This window comes from Zootoca vivipara, chromosome 4 (assembly GCF_963506605.1).
Source record: "Zootoca vivipara chromosome 4, rZooViv1.1, whole genome shotgun sequence".
Taxonomy (NCBI): Eukaryota; Metazoa; Chordata; class Lepidosauria; order Squamata; family Lacertidae; genus Zootoca; species Zootoca vivipara.
This window is the reverse complement of record NC_083279.1, coordinates 31,001,295-31,028,351: the sequence shown is the minus strand read 5'-3', so window position 1 is coordinate 31,028,351 and position 27,057 is coordinate 31,001,295. Positions and strand designations below refer to the sequence as shown.

The window sequence follows — 27,057 nt, the reverse complement described above, 5'->3', positions numbered from 1 at the left end:
ATCTAAATTGTCTTTTACAGTGCTAGAACATATGGAAATCCACCCCCCTTTGTTTTCTGTGGCTGCAATATTTGTAAAAAGTTACAGAAGAAGTAAACAAAATATGTTTCTGAGTGAGCTCAAGGGGTTCCCATCATTTGCTCAAAATTCAGCCCAAAGGGTCAACTTGCTAACACTTAAACACAGCCCTGTAGGTATACCGCAGTGATCTTTAGTCAATATAAATACCGCATAGATGTTATTACTGCCCATACAATTGGTTTTTGTGTGTGTGGGGGATCTCAATTTTTTGTTTGAAAAGGGCTCTGTATTTACCGGTCTATGAGTACATGAAACGCTTGTCAGAGCAAAACAGCACAATCTTCTCAGGTTTTGTTTCTATGACTACTTTCTCAAGAGTATCTCTTTTGTGTTTGGGGTCATCCACTTAGGTTGTTGGTTTTATTTATTTCCTGGGTACTTTTATATACCATGCTCCACTGCCTGTAATAGAGAAACAAAATGAATAAAACATAGTATGTTATTTATTCATACTCTACCAAAAGAAGCCTAAAATGATGTTCATTAGAAAATGTTCTCTATGAGTAGGGTTGCCATATTCCCCAAAGTGAAAATCCGGACAAAGTAGTTGAGCTTTTATTTTTGGGGGACATCTCATAAAAAAAAAGAAGTTTTGGGGCTTTTGGGGGATTTCTTAAGCATTTTTTAAAAAATCACCCTACTTGCCATACATCCGGGTTTTCCGCCTAGACGATATTTTCCAGCTTGATTCCTGGATGTGTCTGGGAAAACCTGGATGTATGGCAGCCCTATCTATATCTGCCTGAGGCAAAGGACAACAAGGCAACTAGGCTAGCAGTTGACTTTTCGATTGGACAGAGTGGTCCACCATTACTGAGGAAACCTGTCTAGCTTAGTGGGTCTGGTGGTACACACAGTTCCTTTCTGCTAACATCCTGGTGTTGTTCCCTGCCCCCTAGTACTTGCTACCTGAAGCTGTTGCACTGCTAAACAAACAGTAGGGCTGGCCCTGTTAATTTGCTCATTAATCAAATGGATATAGGGTAGAACAGGCATCCCCAAACTTCGGCCCTCCAGATGTTTTGGACTACAATTCCCATCTTCCCCGATCACTGGTCCTGTTAGCTAGGGATCATGGGAGTTGTAGGCCAAAACATCTGGAGGGCCACAGTTTGGGGATGCCTGGGGTAGAATATTGAAACAGAGTAAACAGGAGAACTTTCCTTAAATACAGTACTAATTGTCAAAAATCCATTGAACCTTTTGCATTACTTTCTCTTTAGTAATGGCAAATGCAATCATAAATGAAGGGGAAATGTTCTTTTTTAAACCGCCTTCTGGATTATCTCTTCTATCTCAGAGTTGTTGTTGTTGTTTAGTCGTTTAGTCGTGTCCGACTCTTCGTGACCCCATGGACCATAGCACGCCAGGCACTCCTGTCTTTCACTGCCTCCCGCAGTTTGGTCAGACTCATGTTGGTAGCTTCGAGAACACTTTCCAACCATCTCGTCCTCTGTCGTCCCCTTCTCCTTGTGCCCCCCATCTTTCCCAACATCAGGGTCTTTTCCAGGGAGTCTTCTCATGAGGTGGCCAAAGTATTGGAGCCTCAGTTTCAGGATCTGTCCTTACAGTGAGCACTCAGGGCCAGGCTGGGTGTTGTGGGGAAGCAGGGCGCCGGGCCGGCAGGCGGGTGCAGCGCGGCGGAGCCGTGCTGCGCGCTGGGCCCGGCCACCTGCCACGGCAATAAACAGGACGGGGCAGGGGCGGCGGAGCGATCTCTGCACCATGGCGCCCGGGCGCCCGACATGCTTTCAATGCCTCAATCTTTCCCAGCATCAGGGGCTTTTCCAGGGAGTCTTCTCTTCTCATGAGGTGGCCAAAATATTGGAGCCTCAGCTTCAGGATCTCTTCTTCCAGTGAGCACTCGGGGCTGATTTTCTTCAGAATTGATAGGTTTGATCTTCTTACAGTCCATGGGACTCTCAAGAGTCTCCTCCAGCACCATAATTCAAAAGCATCAATTCTTCAGCGATCAGCCTTCTTTATGGTCCAGCTCTCACTTCCATACATCACTACTGGGAAAACCATAGCTTTAACTATACGGACCTTTGTCGGCAAGGTGATGTCTCTGCTTTTTAAGATGCTGTCTAGGTTTGTCATTGCTTTTCTCCCAAGAAGCAGGCGTCTTTTAATTTCGTGACTGCTGTCACCATCTGCAGTGATCATGGAACCCAAGAAAGTAAAATCTCTCACTGCCTCCATTTCTTCCCCTTCTATTTGCCAGGAGGTGATGGGACCAGTTCCCATGATCTTAGTTTTTTTTAATGTTGAGCTTCAGACCATATTTTGCGCTCTCCTCTTTCACCCTCATTAAAAGGTTCTTTAATTCCTCCTCACTTTCTTCCATCAAGGTTGTGTCATATCTCAGAGTACTGGTGCTTATTTAGTTAAAATGGAACAATCCATGTTCAAGTACACTACAGTAGTACCTCGGTTTACAAACAGTCCCGTTTACGAACGCCTCCATTTACGAACACCTCGGACCTGGAAGTGTTTACATCCAGGTTCCGCGGCGTCGGATGCACAGACGTGATCTGCACAGCGTTGCGTGTGTGTGCAGAAGCGCTCTATCGGCGCGTCACACACACGCAGAAGCATGCCTTCGGGTAGCGAATGCCTTCGTTTATGAATGCCTCCGTGGAACGCATCGTGTTCGTTAACTGAGGTTCCACTGTATACGCCACAGTGTGTAACATTTTTTCGGTTTTGTTGCCATCAGCAACTGTTTTGACCCCTTCTGGTGTCCTCTGCCAGATGGCACAGTATAGCATACTTCTTCAACATAGTGAGTGCAGACTTAAAGCATAACTTCAGAAATCAGCAATCAACTTCCTTATAGTTCTTAGTCTTTGAATAAAAAACTGAGTGGACTATCAAAATCATATATTTTCTGGATTTGGGCTGGGAAGGCATTCATTGTTTTAAATTATGAGACTATTCTTGGTTTGGTTCTTAAACAGCCCTTCCCCTCCTGAAACTCCCCAGTGCCACAGCCTTAGCACTATGAATTTTAGAATGAAACATCCCCAACAATGTATGGAATTGTCTAACAACATCCACTCAATCTCTTTCTCCAAAGGAGTAGAAATCTAATTCTAGATTTCTGAATTTCTGCTTCAGTCTGTCCTATTTTTTAGAAACTATGTAATCCCACACTGTTTGGCACAAGTCACCAGAAAAGAATAAATTAACTGTTGATAACAAAACACTGCAAAACTTTACGTAGAGTGGACAAAACAACAGCAGCACAGTAGCTTTCAGATATCCGAAGTCTTACCTTACTGCAAGTGATTTATGGCATGTTAAATGTCCTTTTCAAATTCGTGTTCTGTTCCTCAAAAGGCCTTGTGAGAAGACGTTTCTTCATGTCAGGGAATTTCGCTTGAGGAGAGGTCTAAAAGTACATCTTTGCAGTATTTATTTATTTATTTATTTATTTATTTTTACAAAGAACTAGCTGTTGACTGTTACCACCGACAGTCCAAACACCAGTGGATTCTGAAATAGCAAAGGAAATGCTGTGGATGACGTAGGATGTTTGACACCGTATCTTGATCATTATGTTGGTAAAGGTAAAGGGACCCCTGAACATTAGGTCCAGTCGTGGACGACTCTGGGGTTGCGGCGCTCATATTGCTTTACTGGCTGAGGGAGCTGGTATGCAGTTTCCGGGTCATGTGGCCAGCATGACAAAGCCACTTCTGGCGAACCAGAGCAGGGCACGGAAATGCTGTTTACCTTCCCGCCGGAGCGGTACCTATTTATCTACTTGCACTTTGATGTGCTTTCGAACTGCTTGGTGGGAAGGAGCTGGGACCGAGCAACAGGAGCTCACCCCGTCGCGGGGAATTGAACCTCCGACCTTCTGATCGGTAAGCCCTAGGCTCAGTGGTTTAACCCACAGCACCACCCGTGTCCCGGATAGTTATGTTACTGCTATACTAAGTCAAACCCTTAGTATGCGGGGCAGTGCTGTGCTGCAGCTGCCATCTCACAGAGGAGGCTGAGCGGACTTATACACAGTACCAAACTTGATGAACCAAGGGTTTGACTTAGATCATTATGTTACTGCCATACTAAGTCAAACCCTCGGTCCATTGAGTTTGGTATTGTCTACCGTATAAGTCCGCTCAGCCTCCTCTGTGAGATAGCAGTTGCAGCACAGCACTGCCCTGCTGCCATTGCCGTGGTCCTTGGGCCAGTTCTCAATGGCCGGTGGGAGATGTCCCAACATCTCCCTCCAGACATTAGAATTTGGCCTGCCTGCAAACTGGGCCATTTGCAGGAGGGCCGTGAGGCAGGTTTTGAATGGGTAGAGCTGACTGGGACTCCTGCTAGAGCCTTCACTCAAGCACATTCCATGGGCTTAAATAAGAACCACCTCCTGGACGACAGCACCACAGTCATCTTTGGATCTCCCAGCCACCCTCCTTTGCTATATGGCTCACACCACTTACTATTGACAGTGTTGCCTTTGGTATGACCTTGCTATGCAACTTTCGTTCGCTGTGTTTGGGGCCAGGGAGAAATTTATTCCCCACACTAACTTGAGTTTACAGGGTTCATGAGGCCATGGAGGGAGCTTGTGGTGCACAACAGACTGGTGCTCTCCATGCATATTCAAGTGCAAAGAGCCATGGCCATTGTGTGTATTGGTGTTTGGGGGGCAGAGATAACCCCTACAATGTGTTTTGTACCCATGCTTGTATGTGTAATGAGTTTAGAGAGTCTCTGTTGAGTTCAGCTGCTGTGCATTCTGTGATGGGTCTCTGTCTAGGATTACAATGGAATACTGCTGAAATCTGAATTCAGATAAAAGGGGCAACAGAAGCTAAATCTTTTATCAAGTTTTCACCCTATTGTGACAGAAACAAAAAAAGAGTCACAGGGGTTGCTTTATTCCTTTCCGTTCAGCCAAAGACATTCTAATGAAATTAGCAGTGAATGAGCTTTTGTGGAATGATGCTTTCATCAGAAAATAAACCTGAGTAATATTTTAAGTATTGCTAACTCGTTTGAAGGTGATTCAGTGATAACAGTAAATTCTTTCAATTATATTAAACCTTTTGCAATTGCATTTCATTTAATGAAATTACCCATTTGATGGCTAAAGAAGAAGAAGATTGTTTTGTAGAACCAATCTTGTGGACATCCTTAATCAAGTTGGCATGGAGGCCTTAAACATTTATTGAGATATTCCATCTTGCCACTTCCCTCTTAAATACGGTATTTGCAAACAGGCAGCAAAGTAATGAAAACTGCATGAAATGCTTTATCTTTGTTTCCACAGGGGGAACATCTATGTAAAAGTGATCCAATTGTTGCAATTACAACACTCCAGCCACTAGAATGTGGTTGTGAGAGAGGAAATGTGGCTTGCAAAGTGTCTCCCCCCCAATTCAAGGTTTCGTCAAAAATAGGGGGATTTGACATTCTTCCAATGTGGGTACAAAACGTGCATCTCCTTGTAGATCTAAGGATGAAACCCTGAAGTGAAGCATGACACAAGTAAATTATGCTTCCTCTCTCACAACTTCCTTTGAACTCAATTAGCTACTAGTTAGCAAATTAAATTGGAAACATGAACCCTAAGCTACCAAATAGGTGATTCAGGACCCTCAGGATGGGGCTGCATGTTGAAGTGGTTGTGGGCCAAGCATTAAAATGGGTGTGGCCAAAGTGTAAAAGCAGGCAGTAAAACCTTTCCAGGTGGATATAGCTTATGGACTGTGGGCCAGTCACTTCTGATGTTGACGTGCCAGTATTTGCCTTGAAGACATCTCTAAGCAGCATGTTCAAAGGACCAAGAAGGGAAGATGTGACTAGATCTTTACATCATATGGAATAAGACTTAAAAGGACAACAACTGGACTAATAGGGTTGGTCCCTCCTGTTGTTGCAGATTGTTCACAGGACATTAGCGGCGATGCTGGGCTCCCTGGCTGCCTTAGCTGCCCTTGCTGTGATCGGTGATGTAAGTAGCAAAATCTCATATGTTTCTTTTACAAACTCCCGATTCCTAAATCCACTTGCCATGATCAGCAGCCATCTTTGGAGGGGAGAAAACATTTCAGTGAAAGTGCCTGTAGTCAGCCACACTATTTAGCGTAGGCACAAAACGGCTTGTGTTGTGTGTTTGCATGTGTGAATCAGGACAGGGACCCTGATAGTTCTTTGCAGGCGTAAGAACCACACACACACACACACACACACACAGAGTTATATAGTTATTAAGTCTGCCATATATATATATGATTGCCTCATATAGATGGCACACTTAAGAAGGCTTCCTGAAGTCAATCTTCATTTGATGTACTATGCATGATGATGGGACATAGGAGGAAAGCATCTCTGAGATGTGCTGGCCACAAGCTGTTAAGATCTTGATAGCCATGTGATAATGAGATGAATTCATTGTCAGGAGCTGGAGTCAGGCATAGGTCAGCAGCCTAAGGCTTCATCATCTTGTCTCACATTGCTCCACCCTCTTCATTTCTCTGTGTGTTCTGTGAGACCAGCGTCGGGGGGGGGGGGAAGAGGAGGAGAGGGAGATGGTCGCAGCAGGACAGGGAGACCCCTAGGATTCTTCAGCAGCCTGCCTCACCTCTGTCTCCTGGACCTCCTCCTCTCCTGCCTCTGAGTCTGGACTGCTCTCCACCACAGCCCCTTCCTGCTCACTAAACCCCGTCGCCTCTTCAGTTTCTTACACCTCCTCCTCCTAGTCTGCTCCCTCTTCTCCCTCTGACCCTTCACTGCTGTCCCACCACCAATCCCCTGGCTCTGAGCCTTCTTCCCCATGGGGTTCCCCAGCTGGTGCCTCCCACTATTTCTCTGCATCCACCATGTCATTCATGGTGGATGAGACTATCAATGCTCTTAATAGCTCTATAATACTTCCAGGCAGCATGCCTCAGAATTCCTGTTACTGGGTAATAAAAGTGGAAGCCCACAACCTTCTGTCTGGTCACTGTAGGAAAGAGGATGCTGGACAAGAAAAGCCTTTGGTCTGATCCAGCAGGAGTGCTCTTATGTTCTTAACAATACCCTTTTTGTTGTGATTTTCTTCTTCCTCTTCATGATCTGTTCAGTTCTTTAAATTATTATAAACATTCTTAGCACAGCGGAAAAATCCTTGCCAAATCAACATTGTTTTAAAGAAAAAAAACTATTCAGTTTTGTATCTCGGTTCTTAAACTTGAAAATTGTTTCTCCCTGAACTCATTTTGAACTGTCCACAGAAAGAACCTGCATGATATTATCCTGTCAGCAAAACAGCAAATAAAGGAGCCCAGTATTTCAGTTTTCATTTATGTCTATAAAGGTGCAGTAAGGTGTAGAAAAACAAAAATAATAAGACAACCGAACATGCTTAATGTAGGCACCTTGTAAATGAGCCCTTCAAGTTGTCTGCATTTTACAGTGCCAACGGAGAAATTCTTGCAAAAAGACTAACTAATTTCCGTCAAAGTGCATTTTAATAGTTTTTTTTTAAGAGTTTGCATTTGCAGAGCTAATCACTAGGTAGGAGATCTAAGGGATTAAATGATAATTGCACTCTCTAATTGCAGAAGCCGAGCCTGGTCAAAGTAGTGGCATGGATTGATTATGAAACTCTGGCGCTTTTGTTCGGAATGGTAATTAAAAACTTCTATATATACACCTTGTGCCTTAAATGTTCTGGAATTATATTATATCGAACTTAATTGTTGCTAAATGTTAAAAAATATGCTACATTTGAGAGCAGCTACATTCATATTAGTTCCCTTTGAAGCTTTTCCGGTGTAGGAATTTGGAAATCTAATGCCTCTTAATGTGACTGGAAGCTTCTGGGCAAATTTAGGGTTGGCAGATTTTGAAATCATTTTGTGCAAAATGGTGTAGCCTCCATTGGCTTTTGCAGTAGGAGAAATAATTTCACAATGCAGGGAAGCATGCATTCCAACAGATATGACTCCCAGTTTTTGCTTTGTTAGTACTGACCAGGGCTTTTTTTCAGCCACAACTCACCAAAACTGAGTTCCGGCACTTTTTTGGTGCATTCCAGCACCTCTCATGCCGGCACATCAGCACGTCGCTGGGGGCTGTGCAACAGAAGCTGTGGGTGGCATGGTACTCTGTGTTGCATGACGGAGGCTGCAAGTGGTATTGCAGAGGGCAGCGTAAGGGTCCCCCCTTTTTAAAAAAGCTCAACAACTTCTAGCACCTCTTTTTCTAGCCCTGGTACTGACTATCAAGTGACAAGCAATAAATAGATCCTTAAAAACTGGGAAGCAGTTTGCACTGAACCTCCGATCATTTTTGATCTAGTAAAGATTAAGTTTGGGGGCCCCTCCAGATTTTTTTATTATATATATATTGTGCATCCATGATTACTTGTGCACTTGCAAAATATTTGGACTGGATATACTGCTTCATTTCCGACGAGTGCATGTCCTGTAATTTCCTGGTTACATTCTGTAGCTTTTTATACCACAAACACCGCAATTTATTTATTTATTGTTGCACTGTAGTTCCAGATTTCAAGTAATGTAGTGACACTGGGGAAGCATATCGGGACAACTACTAAAATGGAACGATGTGTGGATGGTCCAGTATAAATTGACCCACGCTGTTATTGCATCTGTGGCATGCTGCAGGATACACCCACAAAAAGACCCCAGTGTGGAGGGTGCCCTGGTGAATCCCTTTATTCCAAATGAAAACCTGTGCATTCCCTTTTAAGTTTAGTAAGGGAGAATATATGTGCAAATTTGAACAGAAGGGTTCTCCAAAAATGGGAAGGGGTGGGTGCATTAAACCATTCTTTATTGATAAAAACTAACTGTATGAATAGTAAATTATTTTCTTTTTTTTAACCTCCATAGATGCTTTTAGTTGCCATCTTTTCTGAAACTGGATTTTTTGATTATTGTGCAGTAAAGGTAGGTCTGTTCCTCCCTTCTTTATAGTGGAAAGCATTTATATACTATTTAGCATGAGAATTTAATAATACTTTGGCACCTGTGCTATACAGAACAACAAAAAAAGCATGCTTGAGTCCATTTGACTGTCTCTCTTCCCCTCTCAGGTCAATTACTTATTTCTAGCCTATTTGTGCTTTGATCATTACTGGCAGACCTTGCAAAAAAAAAAAAAGCAGCAACATTCATCCTGTAATTTTCTAAAGGTTTTAGCAGATGGATGACACTTTTGGCAAAATTATCTTAGAAGTGATGGGGAAGGGCTGTAGGCACAGTGCTCAACTTAGACTCTCTTAAACCCTGTTTAAATTAATGGTACTTAAATGCCATTAGTATCAATAAGGCAAAGAGGAACACTTCTCACATTAAGTAGTGGCAAATGAGAACGCCTGCTGTAGCATGTACTATCAGTTTCAGTGCGTGTGCATTGCTATAATACTGTATAAAATGGATTCCTTGGGAGGAAGAGCGGAATATGTTTTTGATTTCAAAGAAATGACAATAAAACACACCTTTGCAGCATTTTACATGTACTCATAAATTTTAATGTTAGGCACAATTCGCTTTGGCCTCATTATATCTTAGGGGAATGTATGATAACACTGGCTTTTGTCTTCTGAAATACTTACATTCACTTTGCCCAGTTACCACAGCTTAATAAACACCGTACCTCTTGGTATGAGGTGATGCTGAACAACAGCTCCACATCGAGTTGCTTAGCAAGAACTGTGATGTTGTCCACTGTGCTAATCAATTCCATCATATTTTCTGTGTGTCTGTTTTTCATTAGGCTTACAGACTCTCTCGAGGCAAAGTGTGGGCCATGATTATCATTCTCTGTCTTATTGCTGCGATTCTCTCAGCCTTCTTGGACAACGTTACTACAATGCTCCTCTTTACCCCAGTCACCATAAGGTAGTTCTTCAACAAACAAACAAACAAACAAACAAACAAACAAACAAACAAACAAACCCCCATAAAGTTGGAGTGGGCAGGGGATTCAAACCATCTTGAGTGTCCTAATATGCCGTCTAAACACAGGCAGGTAGGAGGTCACCCTGACCATGTGTTCACTCAGGTTGCCTCACCTCTTTCTGACCCCCTTCCCCATATGGTCAGCTCCAATGTGGGCTGTTTTCTTACAGTCCCAGGAGGCTGGGATTGTGTTTGTCTTTACTGGAGGAAGCAAGGCAGGCAGGCAGGCAGGAGGAGGATAGACGTAACAGGCAGCCTGTGGGTCACTGGGATTTTTGTAACAAAACAATGGTTGGGAATAAACAGACCCAGGGAGGGATTTACCTGGAGACCTCCCAGAGAGAGATGAGTCATCATGTGACTCAGAGCATGGTGTGGGCAGCTACATTTATTTATTCATGTGCTTGCCCCATTCATGCATAAAGGTGGAGGTGGAGGGTTGACCTTAGACAACCAGGCATTTGTATGCGTGATGGCAGCTGAACCCAACCTTATCTCTCTGTGCTTTATTCTTTCAGACAGTTCTGCTTTATTCTTGCTTCAGTTCTGAAGTGCAGCCCACTTCAAAACTGAAGCAAAGTGCCTGCAATGATGAGTTTTCAGTTGTCCTCACCACTGCATAATAAAAATTTGACTTCCACCCCTAGCTTTATTTGAGGACTGTCCCCATCACATATACAGATGCACACCCTCAATATACTGACACTCCTTTCCCCTGCCTGCTGGTTTGTGAGTCTTCAGCTGGAAATTACTCTTGAAGCCCAAACAAAAGTAATTGTACTTTCCCCTCTCTCTGATATTTTATTAGGCAGAGCTCCACCTTTCAGCCCATAATGGTAGAGTTGTCCCTGAGTAAAATAAATATTGCTAAAGTATTGGTTGTTTCAGATATGCGGCAAAATGTGGAAGTTGACTTAACTGGTAATAATTTATGTGCGCATATATTTTTCATATGCAGATGTCACAGTGACATGACTTTTTAATTTCATTATCTGGAACCTCTCTCTCTCCCTCCCTTTCCCCCTCCCTCTCTCTCCCTCTCACTCTCTCTCTCTCACACACACTGTTTTAAACAGGCTCTGTTTCCTCCCCTCCCCTCTCTCACTGCTGTGTTAGTCATTCACTTTATTTTGTTGCTGTCTTCCTCAGACTTCTTCAGTCCAATTTTAAAATGGTATTCTAAGCTGCTATTACCATGGTGATGCAGCTTAGTAGAAAATTCTCCTGATTCCTTGACAATAAGGCTTTAGCCCTTTACCAGCGGTGCATGAAATATGATCTTATTTTCTTGTCACATTTTGTGGCGAACTCAGTACTTTGCAGGAGTTACCAAGATGAATCCCAATCCTATATACCAGGGGTGGACAACCTCAGGTCCAGGAGCCAGATGTGGCCCTCCAGGCATTTCTGTCTGGCCCCCGGGTTTGTCCCCAGCCAGTGTCCCTTTCCTGGGCCACACCAGTCACCATTCCTGCTCTACACCCATCTCAAGTGCTTTTATGTGCTTGGCAGAGCTAAGTGTCCTTAAACTACCTGACTGCGCCCTGTTTGCCTGGATGGATGTGTAGAGTAGAAACCTTTAGCTTTTTCTGTGGCTGGAATGTAGCTCCCACCAGTTGCTCTGATCACTTTTGCATTTGACCCCGTCACGTTTGCCTCTGGCCTCGCCTACCACTGGCTTGTGGCCTCTCTGCTGAAAAAGGGTCCTCATCCCTGTTATATACCAACCCATTCTCTAAGTGGGGTGGTGGTGGTGATTCTCCATATAGCTTGAACAGCGCCATCAATACACAAGGCAAGCTGGTTTGCAGAAGTACAAACAAACCCCAAACCAGTCCAGCTAGGCCTGAGCATGCCTAGTGGCCATGGAATACTGACTTGACTGTTGAGGAGAAGAAGAAGAGGAGGAGGAGTTTGGATTTGATATCCTGCTTTATCACTACCCGAAGGCATCTCAAAGTGGCTAACATTCTGCTTTCCCTTCCTCCTCCACAACAAACACTCTGTGAGGTGAGTGGGACTTCAAAGAAGTGTGACTAGCCCAAGGTCACCCAGCAGCTGCATGTGGAGGAGCGGAGACGCGAACCCGGTTCACCAGATTACGAGAGTCTATCGCTCTTAACCACTACACCACAAGGCTGAGAGGAAAACATGGGCCGAGTTTGGGAGGAAATGGAATGGAATGCCTCGGAAGAGGCATGGCTGGCTCGATCCCTGGAACAGGAGCATCCCACTTCGCAACATTTTGTTGTGAATACTAGTCGTCTTGCTTTTGTCAATAGGAAAAGGGATTTAAGGAGAGGAAGTGGAGGAGCAACCCAAGCAAAAAGAAAGCAGATCTGCATCTATTATAATTTCTGTTAGATTCCGCTGGTTGAACTGTTTGTCTGTGCTTTGCAAATCAGGTCTGTACAAGAAAGCTGCAATCTAATATTCAGCAAAGTGAGAAACCATTATGTGAATGCTCTTCTTATGATAAGAGTGAAAAATGATTTGCTCATTGGAGTGTGGGACACGATATTTATTTTTATCTATCACAAATATAAATGGGCTCTCTTTCTGGCGTATAGTTTGAGCTAGCTTTGGAAACATAAACCAGCGATTTTAGAAATCATATGAAAAAGATCAGATTGTATTTTTGATCTGTGTCTTTGCAGGTTATGTGAGGTGCTTAACCTAGATCCCAGGCATGTCCTGATTGCGGAAGTAATCTTCACAAACATTGGAGGGGCCTCTACAGCTATTGGGGACCCACCCAATGTGATTATTGTTTCAAAGCAGGAGCTCAGGAACGAGGTATGTATTGCTGCCTATTGTGCAAATGGAAAATAAATACAGATGCTCTATTCAGCAGTGCTTATCTGTTCTTCCCACTGTGTTGAAAGATAAAAGACTGCACCTGTTCTGGCACAGAACCAGTTGTTATTTCCCCCCCAGACTGATGCTGTAAGCGATAATGCAAACCTGAGGAAAGAAAGAAAAACACCTCACACTAATACATAATACATATGCATCTAATCTCTGATTAATATAAATTCTACTTTAGTATAAAGGCTGCAGTTCCATATACACACTTACCTGGAAGTAAGTTCTGTTGAATTCACTGGAACTTACTTCCGAGTAGATACACATAGGCTTGCACTGTAAGTGATGGAAATTATGGGGTTTGCAGCTGGGTAATTGGTTTGTTTGTTTGTGATTTTGCCATCCATTTAATCAGGCTTTTTAGTTGTATTGACCATTGCCTTGTTTTCTTCCTTCTCCTTAATCTGGGTATGTGTGCGTGTGCGCACACGCGCATGCACACACACACACATACAGATTTTTATTTTTCAAGCATACAAATCCAAAACAACAAACAATTCCCCCCTTTCCCTTTGGAGAATTGAACAACAAACGACATTATGGATGCAGTATTGATATGGGAACAGTTTAAAAATATTTATTTTCCTTAAACATTGAATACTTAATGTACAGAATACACTTTCCCCTTAAACATCAGATACTCTGTATGCGTTCCATATGCACCTTCTGGTTTTTATAAACATAACAGTAGCTTTAATATATCACCAGCATTATAACTTCTGGTTTGTTGCTCTTGCGCAGAGACGCACTTTTATTGCCATGTCATGAATATACGGATGGAGGGATTTGTTGCTGTCCTGGGATTTCCCCTTGTCTTTCTTTCCCACTGTTGAGCTTTGTATGACTTGCGAAATGTTAAGACTCGTCTCATTTGCTTGAGGATATCCCCTTCTTTTTAACATTTAAAACATGATTTTGAAGACCAGTGACTCCCCAAAATATCTCAACTTGATGCCATTTATACTTGAAAGAGGTCTATCACGGTCATGGACATTTTTATTGGCTACTGAAGCTTCTTCCAGTGTTAACCTCAGCTTGCACTGACACTGGGTGAACAAAATGGTGGATAATGGCTGCTTACCCGACAAAGGTCCGTATAGTTAAAGCTATGGTTTTCCCAGTAGTGATGTATGGAAGTGAGAGCTGGACCATAAAGAAGGCTGATCGCCGAAGAATGGATGCTTTTGAATTATGGTGCTGGAGGAGACTCTTGAGAGTCCCATGGACTGCAAGAAGATCAAACCCATTCATTCTGAAGGAAATCAGCCCTGAGTGCTCACTGGAAGGACAGATCGTGAAGCTGAGGCTCCAATACTTTGGCCACCTCATGAGAAGAGAAGATTCCCTGGAAAAGACCCTGATGTTGGGAAAGATTGAGGGCATAAGGAGAAGGGGACAGTGTTCTCGAAGCTACGGACATGAGTTTGACCAAGCTGCGGGAGGCAGTGTAAGACAGGAGTGCCTGGCGTGCTATGGTCCATGGGGTCACGAAGAGTCGGACACGACTAAACAACAACAACCACCCGGTCACATGGAAGGCAGCAGATGTGGTCCATCATACCAAACTCCTCCTTCTTAGGAGCAATGCCAGGGCTAGGCAGTCAGCCGTTAGGGAATTCCCAGGCCGGCCACTGGAGACTGGCAGGCTTTCCCGCCATCTGTTATTTGAAACCTGGCCAATCCAGCTTGGCTATGTGGGTGAGGCTTGGGACCTAGTAAAGGCTGGCTGGACTGACCCCCAGTAACATGGTGCATTAATTTAATACAACCCCAACTGGTCTTTTTTTTTTGGGGGGGGAGGTCACTTCTCTATGTATGTGTGGCAGATGAATATACTTCTCCTGGAGATCCTGATTGTTCCAGAAATACATTGGGTTGTGGGTTTTTTCTTCTTCTAATGTTTTCCCCAGACAGATGAAATACAGTCTTCAAGACTAGATTTTTAAACATTGGCAATGGAAATCTGAAAAGCAGCTTATTGCCTCAAACAGAAATAAAAAAATACACTTGCTGTACAGTATTTTATGTTAGGCATTGGTTTACTGTGCTTGATAGATCTCTTTCTCTCCTTTATAGACTCCATCTCTTGCTCAGCTCAAAGACTGTTTGAATGCATTTAAACTTACCACAATTTGTTCATTTAAAAACACAGTGATAAGGATGTACTTTGTAGAAAAATGCAAGTGAACTAAAATGGGAAATATGTCCCAGCAGTGATTAATACCCATTTATTCCCACTCTGCAAACGAATAAAAATTATTGGTACCCTATTTACATAACAGAAGAGGTATATTTCTTGTTCTCTTTGTTTCTTCATTGCTTAGATGGGGAATATGCATTTGACAATAAGTCTATCAGCTTGATCTTCTAGAGTCAGCAATGGCCGCTTACCCAGTCACGGAGGTGGGCGGCTGTTGCGGCCTGTCGTGGGTCCCTCAACCCCCTATGGGAGCAATGTCAGGGGGCTAGGCAGCCAGTCGTGGGTAATTCCCAGGCCGGCCACTGTGGATTGTTGGGCTTTCCCGCCACAGGCATATTTTGAATCCTGGCCAATCTGGCCGGGCCATGTTTTAAGACTCTAGAAGCAGGGAGTGTTGCCCAGGCATTCCAAGCCAATCGAGGACGACATACTATGACAATATTTTACTTAGTTAAAAAGGTAAAGGGACTCCTGACCATTAGGTCCAGTCGTGACCGACTCTGGGGTTGTGGAGCTCATCTCGCGTTATTGGCTAAGGGAGCCGGTACAGCTTCCAGGTCATGTGGCCAGCATGACAAAGCCACTTCTGGCAAACCAGAGCAGCACACGGAAACGCTGTTTACCTTCCTGCTGCAGCAGTACCTATTTATCTACTTGCACTTTGACGTGCTTTCAAACTGCTAGGTTGGCAGGAGCTGGGACCAAGCAACGGGAGCTCACCCCGTTGTGGGGATTCGAACTGCCAACCTTCTGATCGACAAGCCCTAGGCTCAGTGGTTTAACCCACAGCGCCACCTGTTACAGAGTCATTTAAAATACAAGCTATTCAAATTCCTGGGAGAATAAAATGTTTTAACCTGACAATGCCCAAACTGTAATCCAGTGTGCACCAGCTCAGCCAACATTAACTAGATGGGGCGTAAGATCTGTCTTCAGTGTTGTTGTAATTGGGCAGATGCCAGGACCTCTGCTTGCATTAAGGTTTTCAGGTTATGAATAGGATTGTCACATCATTCTCGCCATGATTTAGCATTAAGGTAAAAAATCAAGCACCTGGTAGTAGTTCTCTGTATATGGCTCTGGGCTGCATATGTCTTGGGAAACCAAAAGTCTATTATTTAATTATTTCAACATCTTCTCAAAGAAGCTTTGTCAATGTAGTACAGTGGACACTCGGGTTGTGAATGTGATCCGTGCGGGAGGCACGTCCGCAACCCACAGTGTTCGCAACCCGCAGTGCAGCGTCTGCGCACGCGTGGGTCGTGATTCGGTGCTTCTGTGCATGCGCAAGTGCTGAAACCTGGAAGTAACCCATTCGGATACTTCCGGGTTCGGTGCGGGACACAACCTGAAGTGTCTGTAACCTGAGGTATGACTGTATTGGAATGCTACAAAGTTTATTTCTGTAACACTTTAAAACATTTCCCCAGGAATCTTAGGTAAAAAGTTGCCTGGTTAAATTTTATTTTAATTTTTTTAAAACACACACAACCAAATGATTTTTATTTTTGTGGTGTAGGATTGACTAGAAGAGTAGCACCTTTGTACCCATAAATTTTCAACATTTGTGACTTTGAGACTTCAGAGTTTATAACAATTTCCTATCTTAGCTTTACATGGCCTGAGCGGTCATAAACTAGTAGACCATAACGTAAAAATGTCGCCTAAAGTTTCAGAGCATCCCCCCACCCCCGGATAACTCCATAAAGTTTACTGAAACCTTTTAAAGCTTAAGCGCTGTTATTTCTTTTTTTTTAAATGTTCTTGTCTTGAGTAGTCTGAATTTTCTTGACTTGCTTGTCATGATTTCCATTTTTGCAAAAAGCAACAGCTATGATTTTTAGCTCATTTCAATATGTTTCCTTTTCAAATTAAGCATATTTCTGGTTCTGTTTCACATGGAAGCAAGAACGTTTTCCTAATATTAGCAGCCACCTCTATATAGCCAAAGGACTGTCACACACAAGATGGGATTATTTTACTTATGTATGTAGTATAGGGCTCTTGAGATAATTGTGGGACGAGTACCGTGTTTCTCATATTATAAGACATGTCTTATATTTATTTTTTCCTCAAAAAAACACACTATGGCTTATTTTCAAGGGATGTCTTATTTTTTTCCTCCTCCTCCTGCTGCGACTGGCATTGCTGCTGCACCTATCACTATGTCTTATTTTCGGGGTATGGCTTATATTCCTTGAATGCTTAAAAATCCTGTTATGGCTTATTTTATGGGTATGTCTTAAAATATGAGAAACAGGGTAAGTTACAAAATCTTGGTAGATGCTACTTTCTTAGGTGATATAAAGGGAAGCACTGACTTCAGAGAGTGCTGGATGCTTGAAATCGTGTAACACATCTTAATCAGCAAGAGATTCATGTGCCAGCAAGAGTTCAAAAGTTTAATTTAGTGCTACATGAATGAGACTTTGCTGGGTGAGTCTTCCCTTCCGCTGGTGCAGCCTCAAGAGGATCAGAAGCTTCTAGGGATGGAGAGGAAATTCAGTTCAGCATGTATTTAAAGATGAATGCAACAAATTCACACTTTCTGAAAGCTGATCGAAAACACAAAAGGAGGGAAATGAATTAATTATAAATTATTTATTTAGTTGAAGTTAGTAATTTTATATGTAAAAAAGGGTTACAATTGGAACATCCACCATTGACTCGTAGGCGTGGCCAGAAACAATTTGTCAAAAAATTCTTTTAGCTGAGATTCCTGCATTGCAGGGGGTTGGACTAGATGACCCTTGGAGGGCTTTCCAACTCTACAATTCTGTGATTCTGTGATTAATCGTTACTACCTTCATCCCCCTCACCATGCAATGAAGAGCTATTTAAGTTGGAAGACAGGATAAGAAACATAATAATAAATGTTAATTGCTACCACCATCATCTCAGTAAAACAGAGTTCAGTGAAATACCAAGTTTGATTACTGCAAATAAATAAATAAATAAATAAATAAATAAATAAATAAATAAATTTCGCCATCCTTTCTGGTCACATCCACACCATGCATTTAAAGCACATTTAATCTACATGGTCCCCCCCCAATAATAAGCTGTAGTTTGTTAAGGTTCCTAGGATTCTTTGGAGGATGCTGGGAATGTTTTAAGTGGTATAAATGTACTTCAAATGTATGGGGTTGATGTCAGTGGAAATTTGCTGAGCATACACCTAACTTCTCAACTGAAACCAAGGTGTTAAACGTAGTGCTATGTCTTGGCTGGATTATATTGCCAAGTACAGAAGGAGATATGCACTGTTCTGCTAAGAAGACACTACAATAATATTCAGTGCTGTTTTATGCATGGCACTGAGAGTTGCTGTAATTGATTCTACTTCAATTATATATCTTTTATTCCCAGGGAGTGGACTTTGCAGCATTTACAGGGCACATGTTTGTTGGGATTTGCCTCGTGCTTCTTGTCTCCATTCCCTTCCTAAGACTTCTCTACTGGAACAAAAAGCTATACAACAAAGAGCCAAGTGACATTGTTGGTGAGTTTGAGCTTCAAATTATATATTGGGGAAGGGGAATAGATGCAATAACCAAACGAACTCATAACACCCTTGTGTTTTTTAATCCTATGAAATGGCTTAGTCTACATGCCAAGTCCCTTTCCCTCTTTGTAATACTAATGGACCATTGCTTGTTTTCTTTAGCCCTCAAGGCATTATTTCCCCTTCTTACATCAGAGATTTGCAGCGGAGAGCACATTGTGCAAAGTGTATCAGATATAATGAATCAGAGTCTTGGGAATTGGACCTGTTCCAGTCTATTTTGTTAAATTTATATGATGCTTAATAGAGTTCTAAGCAGTTTATAAAATACAAAGCTAGTTATACAAACATTAAAATATAAACATTCGAAAGTAATCCCACCCCACGGAGAAATCTTTCTGTCCCAGGCTGCCTTGGTTATTGAATGGAAAAGCGGAACAGAAGTTCTGAAAATAAACATATAAAAATCTGTATGTGGGTCTCTTCAACAACAACAACCAGATTTAAAAACACTTCATGAAAGGCCATTAAGCCTTTTCAATATAGGGCAACAACAACAACAACAACAACAACAACAACAACAACAATATTCCAACTAGGTTGTAGAAAACATCTTTGGCAATCAATACCTTCAGATCTTTTCTAACTTAAAAATTCTGGCCATTTCACTGCAAGTTTTTTTAAAAAATGCATTTAATAGTAAATATTTCACGGCAAACTTTGAAAACTGGCGAATCCCTAGAGCCTAGTTCACACAATTGCAGATCTTTAAATACTGTACATTGAGTGGAACAAGGGGCTAATGATGCCCCTCCCCCACATATGAGGATGCAATATGTGATGTAGCTATATGTGCATACATCCGGCAAAAACCATAGATTTCCATGGTCCTCGTAAACCTTTCATGAGGATTGTGGGGAATAGTTGTACATACCCATTGATGGGCATGTAATATGCACAGGATTTCAGTGCCTTAACGCAATTGGGGTATGTACAACTGTTTGATTATAGGTTTGATTATACAACTTATTTGATTATAGGTTTTGAGGTTTTCTACTTAGAGATTTTATACTGCTTTAAGGTTTGTTTGTTTGTTTACAATTTTATGTGTGTGCAATAAATGGTATTGTAAAATGTCTGGTAAGGATGAGCAAATCTGCCAATTTTGGTTTTTCTCAGTTTCTCGTTTCCCCCCAGCATTGAATTCAGTCCTCCACATTTCCACATCAGTTTGCATTTTTAATAGAAAACTCTTCATGGAAACTCCTCATCATTTTAGTGTGAATTTCTCTGAATAGACACATTTTTGTATGCGATATATTACAATATGCACATTTTTGCAAAGCAAATTTCCCTAATAGGATGCATATTTTGCATGTTAGATTTGTTAATATATGCATACTTTGGTATACACATTTTTGTACACGTGACTTGTAATTTGGCATTAACAGTGTGAATTTCAAAAGATGCCTGTGTTATTGTTTGTGTATTGTTTAGAAAGCGCAAATTTGATAGGCTTGCTTTTCAGTGGAATTGAATTCCGTCTCCAGCGGCTAGCATAGATTTTGACACACATGCAGCCTTCATTTCTGATTTGCCATATGCAAATTTTGCACTGGGGATCTGTACCCGAGTACAAGGCATTGTAAGAAACGACATTCATTTAATTGGCAATGAGACACAAGGCTAAAATCCCAAGGCATTTACTTGGAAGCAAGTCCCCCTGGAAACAAAAGGAGGGTTGAACTCTTCCTCAAGCTTGCGTTATTTATTGAAAAACAGAAAAGAAATGAAAGGACACGCTGTTGTTTAAAAATAGCATAATCACCCATACAAAAATGGTATATTTAACTAGCCAAAATTCTGCTGCCCTTGAAGAAACAAGCATATTCAGGCTCAAATTAGACTTGTCATCTGTGGTACTCTGCCGACTACTATAGTCAGATTCAGCAGTTCTCGTAATTAGCAAGTGATCTTCTTTTTCCCCTATAATCAGCAACAAGCTACATCATGATGGGAGCCAATCAGTACCTGCTCAATAAAAGCAAATACTAAAGTACTAGTTCTATTAACACTTTCTTTAAAATGGGATGGGAGAGGTGATCAAAGAACATTTCATTAAAAGGGAGCTGGGGTAATTTGGCTTCAGAGAAGTAACAGAATGTCTGCAAGATGTTTTAATGTGTCTTTTCGATCTCTAATTGCTGTGGTTTTGCGATAACCTTCAATAGATTGTTTGAAGCAGCTGTTTCAATCAGCTTGGTGCCCTCTGATTACCAATCAAACAAGCACTGAATGTATATATTTATAAAGGACCAGTTTACTGTTCTCCACTGCTTTGATTTCCCTCCTTGTCATATCCTTTTGAGTACTGCGTGTTGCTATTCAGCTGCTTAAATTAGAAAGGATTCACAAGACTGATCTTTCCCACTGTAATGAGACTACTTGCACTCTGTAGGGATGTTCATATGTATTGCAGACTTTTCTTTTTTAATTAACTGTTAATGAAGGCTTTTCAAATTTTGACAGAGTACAGAATCATAGAATTGTAGAGTTGGAAGGGACACCAAGGGTCTTCTAGTACAACCCCCTGCAATGCAGGAAGCTCAACTAACGCATCAGATTGCCACCGAACCTCTGCTTAAAAACCTCCAAAGAAGGAGAGTCCACAATTTCCTAAGTCAGAGACCATTCCACTGTCACACAGCTCTTACTGTCAGAAGGTTCTTCCTGATGTTTAGTTGGAATCTCCTTTCTTGTAATTTGAAGCCATTGGTTCGATTCCTACCCTCCACAGCAAGAGAAAACAAGCTTCCACGTGACAGCCCTTGAGATATCTGAAGATAGCTATCAATATCTCCTCTCAGTCTCCTCTTTTCCAGGCTAAGCATATCCAGCTCCTTCAACCGTTCCTCATAAGGCTTGGTTTCCATACCCTTGATCATCTTGGTTACCCTCCTCTGCACACGTTCCAGCTTGTCAACATCCTTCTTAAATTGCGGTGCCCAGAATTGGACACAGTATTCCAAGTGTTGTCTGACCAAGGCAGAATGTTGTTGTTGTTTAGTCGTTTAGTCGTGTCCGACTCTTCGTGACCCCATGGACCATAGCACGCCAGGCACTCCTGTCTTGCACTGCCTGCCGCAGTTTGGTCAAACTCATGTTCGTAGCTTCGAGAACACTGTCCAACCATCTCGTCCTCTGTCGTCCCCTTCTCCTAAGGCAGAATAGAATGGTATAATTGCTTCCCTTGATCTGGGCACAAGGCCTCTGTTGATACAGCCTAGAATAGCATTTTTGTTTGTTTGTTGCTGCTGCAGCATCACATTGTTGACTCATGTTAACCTTGTGGCCTCTAAGACCCCCAGTACTCCATGGTTGTCGCTCCTTTGCAGAAAGTTGGCTATATTTCCACAGCTGCCTTTTCCCTCTTGTCCTAATCAAACAATTTCATTTATAGGGTTTGTACCCGGTAGGTCACCTGCATGCAGATGGTCACTGGTTCAATTCCTGGCATCTTCAGATAGGGCTGGAGACCCACCACCAGTCAATATAGACCAGGGTGGGGAACATCCTTTGGCCAGTGGGCCAAGATCCTTACCCCTGCTACTCCTTGTGCATGGAGAGGCCCACCTGTCAACCATCTGATGTAACAATGACACCAGGACTTCAAAGCACCACCCAAGACGTGCCAAGAGCCCTGAGCATTGCTTTGAAGTGTCGCTGATCAGCAGGGTTGAAATCACTACCTATCAGATTCAAGCCTGCTTTGTTCAGTAGATCTGATGCATAAATCAAGTTCCCCATGGGGAACGGCGATGCAATTCAGAATCGAATGAAACCAATACTTAACACAGCGCCAAAAATACAGTTTTAAGCAGAGAATAAGCATATATAGTAACCTAATGTGATATGCTCCCTCAAGAACTGAGTCTCAGACAGAGCGGTGGTGCTCCCACTTCATTAGATGTAGCAAAACAGCTAAAAGGGGAAGCGGGTTCTGCAGCAGTACGGTAGGAGGAGAGGGAGGTGGCGGCAGCAGCAGCAACCTGGCACCTTGTGCAATGCCAGGTCTTGTGCCAAACCTGATTCCGGTGCCAGGGATCAGTGTTTAAAGGGTGCTAGCATATACAGCCATACCTCATGTTGCGTCCACTGTGGGTTGCGTTTTTCCAGCTTACTGGAAGACCCAGAAGTGTTTACTTCCAGATTTCGCCACGTGAGCATGCGCAGAAGCATTCTGCATGCTTTGTGCATGTGCAGAAGCACTCTATTGCGCTTTCACACACGCGCAAAAGCACTGCTCGGTTGCGGACTTTTTGGGGTGCAAACAGCACCCTGGAATGGATCGGATCTGCAACCCAAGGTACCACTGTACTTAATATACATGCAGCATGTCTGGCTATAAATACAAATCAGGCACTGGGGTATTTTGGGAGTTGAAACAGGTGGAACTAAAAGAAACTAAAGGGAGCTCTAATATTTCAAAACAGACAAGTGATTGGTAGTGGTGGTGAGAAGGGGGCCATGTTACAAGTTTGTATTGGCCCCTGAGAGATGATGACTGGGCACTGTTTGTGCTGCAGAACATATGGCAACTCTGTTGAAATTAATGAGCTTCAAATAAATGCTCTGATTTCCCCACTGAACGTTCTTGTTTGCTCAGCTGAAGGCTGCAGCTTTGCAATCATCTCGAAATCTGAGGATCTGGCAGTACTGCAGTTCACAGTGTCTTTTAACCCCCCCCCCTTCAGCTGCTTTAGTGAGCTGATAATGATGGGTACATCTCTTTTTCCTGTGATGTTTCCAAATTCCACCAGGGATACATAGCCACCTTTTGGAGGAAAACCCCCCAACAACTTCTCTTTTGCAAGAGGACAACTGAGCATCTTTAGAGATCCTTCATATTTCATCCTAATTCTGTCATGGATGAAAAATAATTTGACAAGGTGGGGCATGGGGAAATTCACTGGATAATGAGAGGGAACTGGCTATACGGCAAGCCTGCACTGTGCATCTAGGTTCTCCCAGATTCTTCCAGTGATGTAGAAGCTGCCCCCTTCACCTGCAAAATCATCCTTCTCCTACCCCTGACAGCATAGTGGAGAGAGTGGAAATATAAGTTGCGAATCCATTCTTTGTGTTTCTGGTGTAAACTTCTGAAGGAGGAATTTTAGATGTAGAGAAAGGTAATACACATCAGCACGCCAGGAGAATGTCAACTTTCTTTCTTCAGACACTGTGTGACACTAATTCAGGGATGGGGAAGCTGTGCCCCTTCCAATGTCACTGGGTTCCGGCTCCCATTATCCCTGACCATTGGTCATGCTGGGCTGGGGTTGATGGGAGATGCAGTTCAAGATAGGCATCGGACAGGGACGCTGTGATTGTGTTCTGGATTGTAGATTCTGAAAAAAGAGTTGGACCAGAACAGTCTTTCCCAAAGTGGGCAACCCACCAGGGGGGCACTGGGATGATCCAGGGGGCAGTAGTAGCCTCGGATGCATTGAATAAAAATAAGGGGTGGTGGTGGAAGCATAAAGAAAGAAGAGAATAAATTTTTGAAAAATCATTTGTACATGCATGGGTGTAGCCAGGGAGGGGCAGCTGCCCCCCAATCAATAAAAACCAGTAAAAATACTTAGCTAACTGAGGTTCTGTCCCCCTAACAAAAATCCTGGTTACACCCATGTGTACATGTATCATCTGTTTAATGGCATTTACTGCCAGGCTGGGCACTATTGTGGGATGGCAACAACACCTCCCCTGGACCTGGCAGTCGTGCTGGAGGAAAGGGCTTTTTCTGGGCTTGAGTGAACCCCTTTTAGCTTCACCTAGGACTGGGAAGTGGATCGCAGCTTGTCCGCTTGGCCAATGACAGGTGAGCTGTGTTGCAGACTGATCTGGCAGCTTTTTAATCCCAGGACTTAGTCCACCTCCTTGTCTATTTTATAATTTCAATTTCAAGGGTCTTCTTTACAACAACATCTTTCTTTACTACGTTGGAGGATGTAGTTAGAAATATAGATACATAAAAGAACGGAAGTTTGTCACTGCGTCTTTCTGTTTGTTTGCTTAAAGAAAATAGATTTCCAGGGGAGCTCTGATTCATTTCCCCCCCTGAAAAGTGGGTGGAAGGCCAAATGAGTTTGGGAACCTCTGGTCTAGAGGATCCCAGGTTCCTTCCAAGTCTTACCATCCTGATTCTGTTCAACACATATATCCCTGTATTTGTGTTTCCATTATAATTAATTTAATTAATGTTATTTATATCCCAAGGAAATGTCAATATTAACAAGGTATAGTTATGCTAAAAGCATTAAGTGAAATATCAATTTCTCAAGATATTACTGAAATGATTTTCAAACTCTCCTTCTGAGAGCAATTCCACACTTCATAATAGGTTATTGGCTATTGTGTATATCAAGTGCAGACAGCTGGTTGCATCAAGCATTCTTTACCTGACCCCCCCATCAGTTTTAATTGTGATTTTGTTTTTTTAAAGAAAGCAGGGTGAAAAATGTATATGTACTTCTGAAACAAGTATAATGAATTACGGAGAGATTTCTTTTTCTCTGGACAGTTGGCAAAGTGTAAGCCTATCCTTTAATGAAAAATGTTGGCTAACTTGATTTTGGAAATGTTGTTGACCTAGAAGCCTGACACTTTGAGTTACGGTGTCTTGGTAGGGAGTAAATGGAAATTGTTTTGATAGATTTCAAAGCTTGATGCAATTTTCTCAGCAACAAATTACATTGTCAGGACTTTAGTTGAGTGAAGAGCAGTAATTTGTGATTTTGAACTTGCTCTTCTGACGATGTAAAAGGACATTAAATATACAATACTATTGTGAATAGAAGTGATTGGTAGGTAAATAGGTGGTGAAGCAGTCTGCTTTTTCTTTTATCCACAGATATTTCCTGCCTGAGGTAAATATTCAGTGGTAATAGGGATTAGGTACATAATAGGCATACCTTCAAACATGAATGAACAATGTATATTGTATTACTGATACTATGTTGGAGTTTTATAAACCAAAGAAGGGAAAATTATATACACAGTGGAAACTCGGTTGTCGAATGTAATCCGTTTCAGAAGACCGTTCGACTTCTGAAACGTTCGACAACCGAGACGCAATTGCTGGTCAGCAATTGCAATGGAGAAATGTGCCTAGGAAGCCGTTCAACTTCTGAGGTGTGTTCAGAAACAGAAGCATTCACTTCCAGGTTGTTGGCGTTTGACTTCCGAAGCGTTCGATACCTGAGGTTCCACTGTAGTGGATGGAGAACCTGCCAGATGTTGTCAAACTCCAGCTCCCATTATCCCTGACTATAGACCATGTTAGCTGAGGCAGTTGAGAGTTGGAGCCCCACAACATCCTCAGTCCTGAATGAAAGTGCTGCCCACAACTATATGGGAGACTATGGGGAAAGGCTGGCAGCAGTTACAATTCTTTATAATGCCCCCCCTTCCTTATTAGAAACATTTAATCCAAAAAAAGTCTAGAAATGTGACATATTGTATTTATGGGACAGCCTCTCCTGGTATGCCCCACAGAGGACCTTTAGGTCCATGAATAACCATAGTTTAGAGGTCCCAAGCCCTAAGGAAGTCAGACTATCCTCCACCAGGATCAGGGCCTTTTCAGTGATGCTCCGACCTGGTGGAATGCTCTGTCCCATGAGACTAGGGCCCTACAGGATTTAACCTCCTTCTGCCGGGCCTGTAAGACAGAGCTATTCTGGCTGACCTTTAATTTGAACTGAGCCTTTTATTTCCCTTCTCTCCCCCCCCCCACTTTTATTAAGATTACCCGGTCTGGGACCCCACAGCTAATTCTCCCCTGGCCTCCTCGCTGACCCAAGTAGGTCTAATTTAGCCAGCTGGCCCTGGTGACTATCTAATGTTTATCGGATGGATTTCCCCCAAATTGATTCTTGAATTTTATTGTTATTCATGCTTTTATACAATATTTTATGCTGCTTTTATGTTGTATTACAATTAAGTGTTTTAAATTTGTTGTTAGCCACCCTGAGCCCGAGTTTTTGAACCGGCAAGGGCGGGATATAAAGAAAAAAAAATATTATTATGGTTTCATGATAATGCTATTGGAGCGGTTATATGTGATCTTGCTTCCAAATGCTGTTTGTGCAGAAGTTTTGAAGTAGTCCCACAACTTCCTTCTGAAATCCTGTAGCTTAGCTTAGAATACTGGAATTGTACCCCAGAAGGCCCATGTCTATACATTGAAGGGGTGGGATTTTGAAACGGGTATTTCCTTTTCAGCAGGCAGATTTATATGGGAAGAGCTGCATGCGTGTGCTAAACCATTTTTATAGGTCAAAACCAGCGTCTTGAATTGTGCCGAACAGGAAACCAGCACTGCTTGCTTAGTAATAATGATTCAAGAGACAAGCTGAAGCTCCTTTTTTCAGCTAGTTGGTAATAATCCCATCATATTGGGGATTTTA

General features: G+C 42.5%; 1 protein-coding gene across 1 annotated transcript in view; it reads left to right on the top strand.

The window, feature by feature from the left end:
* Positions 1-27,057, top strand: part of OCA2 (OCA2 melanosomal transmembrane protein) — a 153,899-nt gene that overhangs the window by 59,778 nt on the left and 67,064 nt on the right. Inside the window, exons 10-15 of the mRNA XM_035115521.2 lie at positions 5,984-6,055; positions 7,650-7,715; positions 8,946-9,002; positions 9,832-9,956; positions 12,674-12,812; positions 18,451-18,583. Of these exons, the coding sequence (XP_034971412.1) occupies positions 5,984-6,055; positions 7,650-7,715; positions 8,946-9,002; positions 9,832-9,956; positions 12,674-12,812; positions 18,451-18,583 (592 nt within the window). The remainder of the gene's footprint in view (positions 1-5,983; positions 6,056-7,649; positions 7,716-8,945; positions 9,003-9,831; positions 9,957-12,673; positions 12,813-18,450; positions 18,584-27,057) is intronic.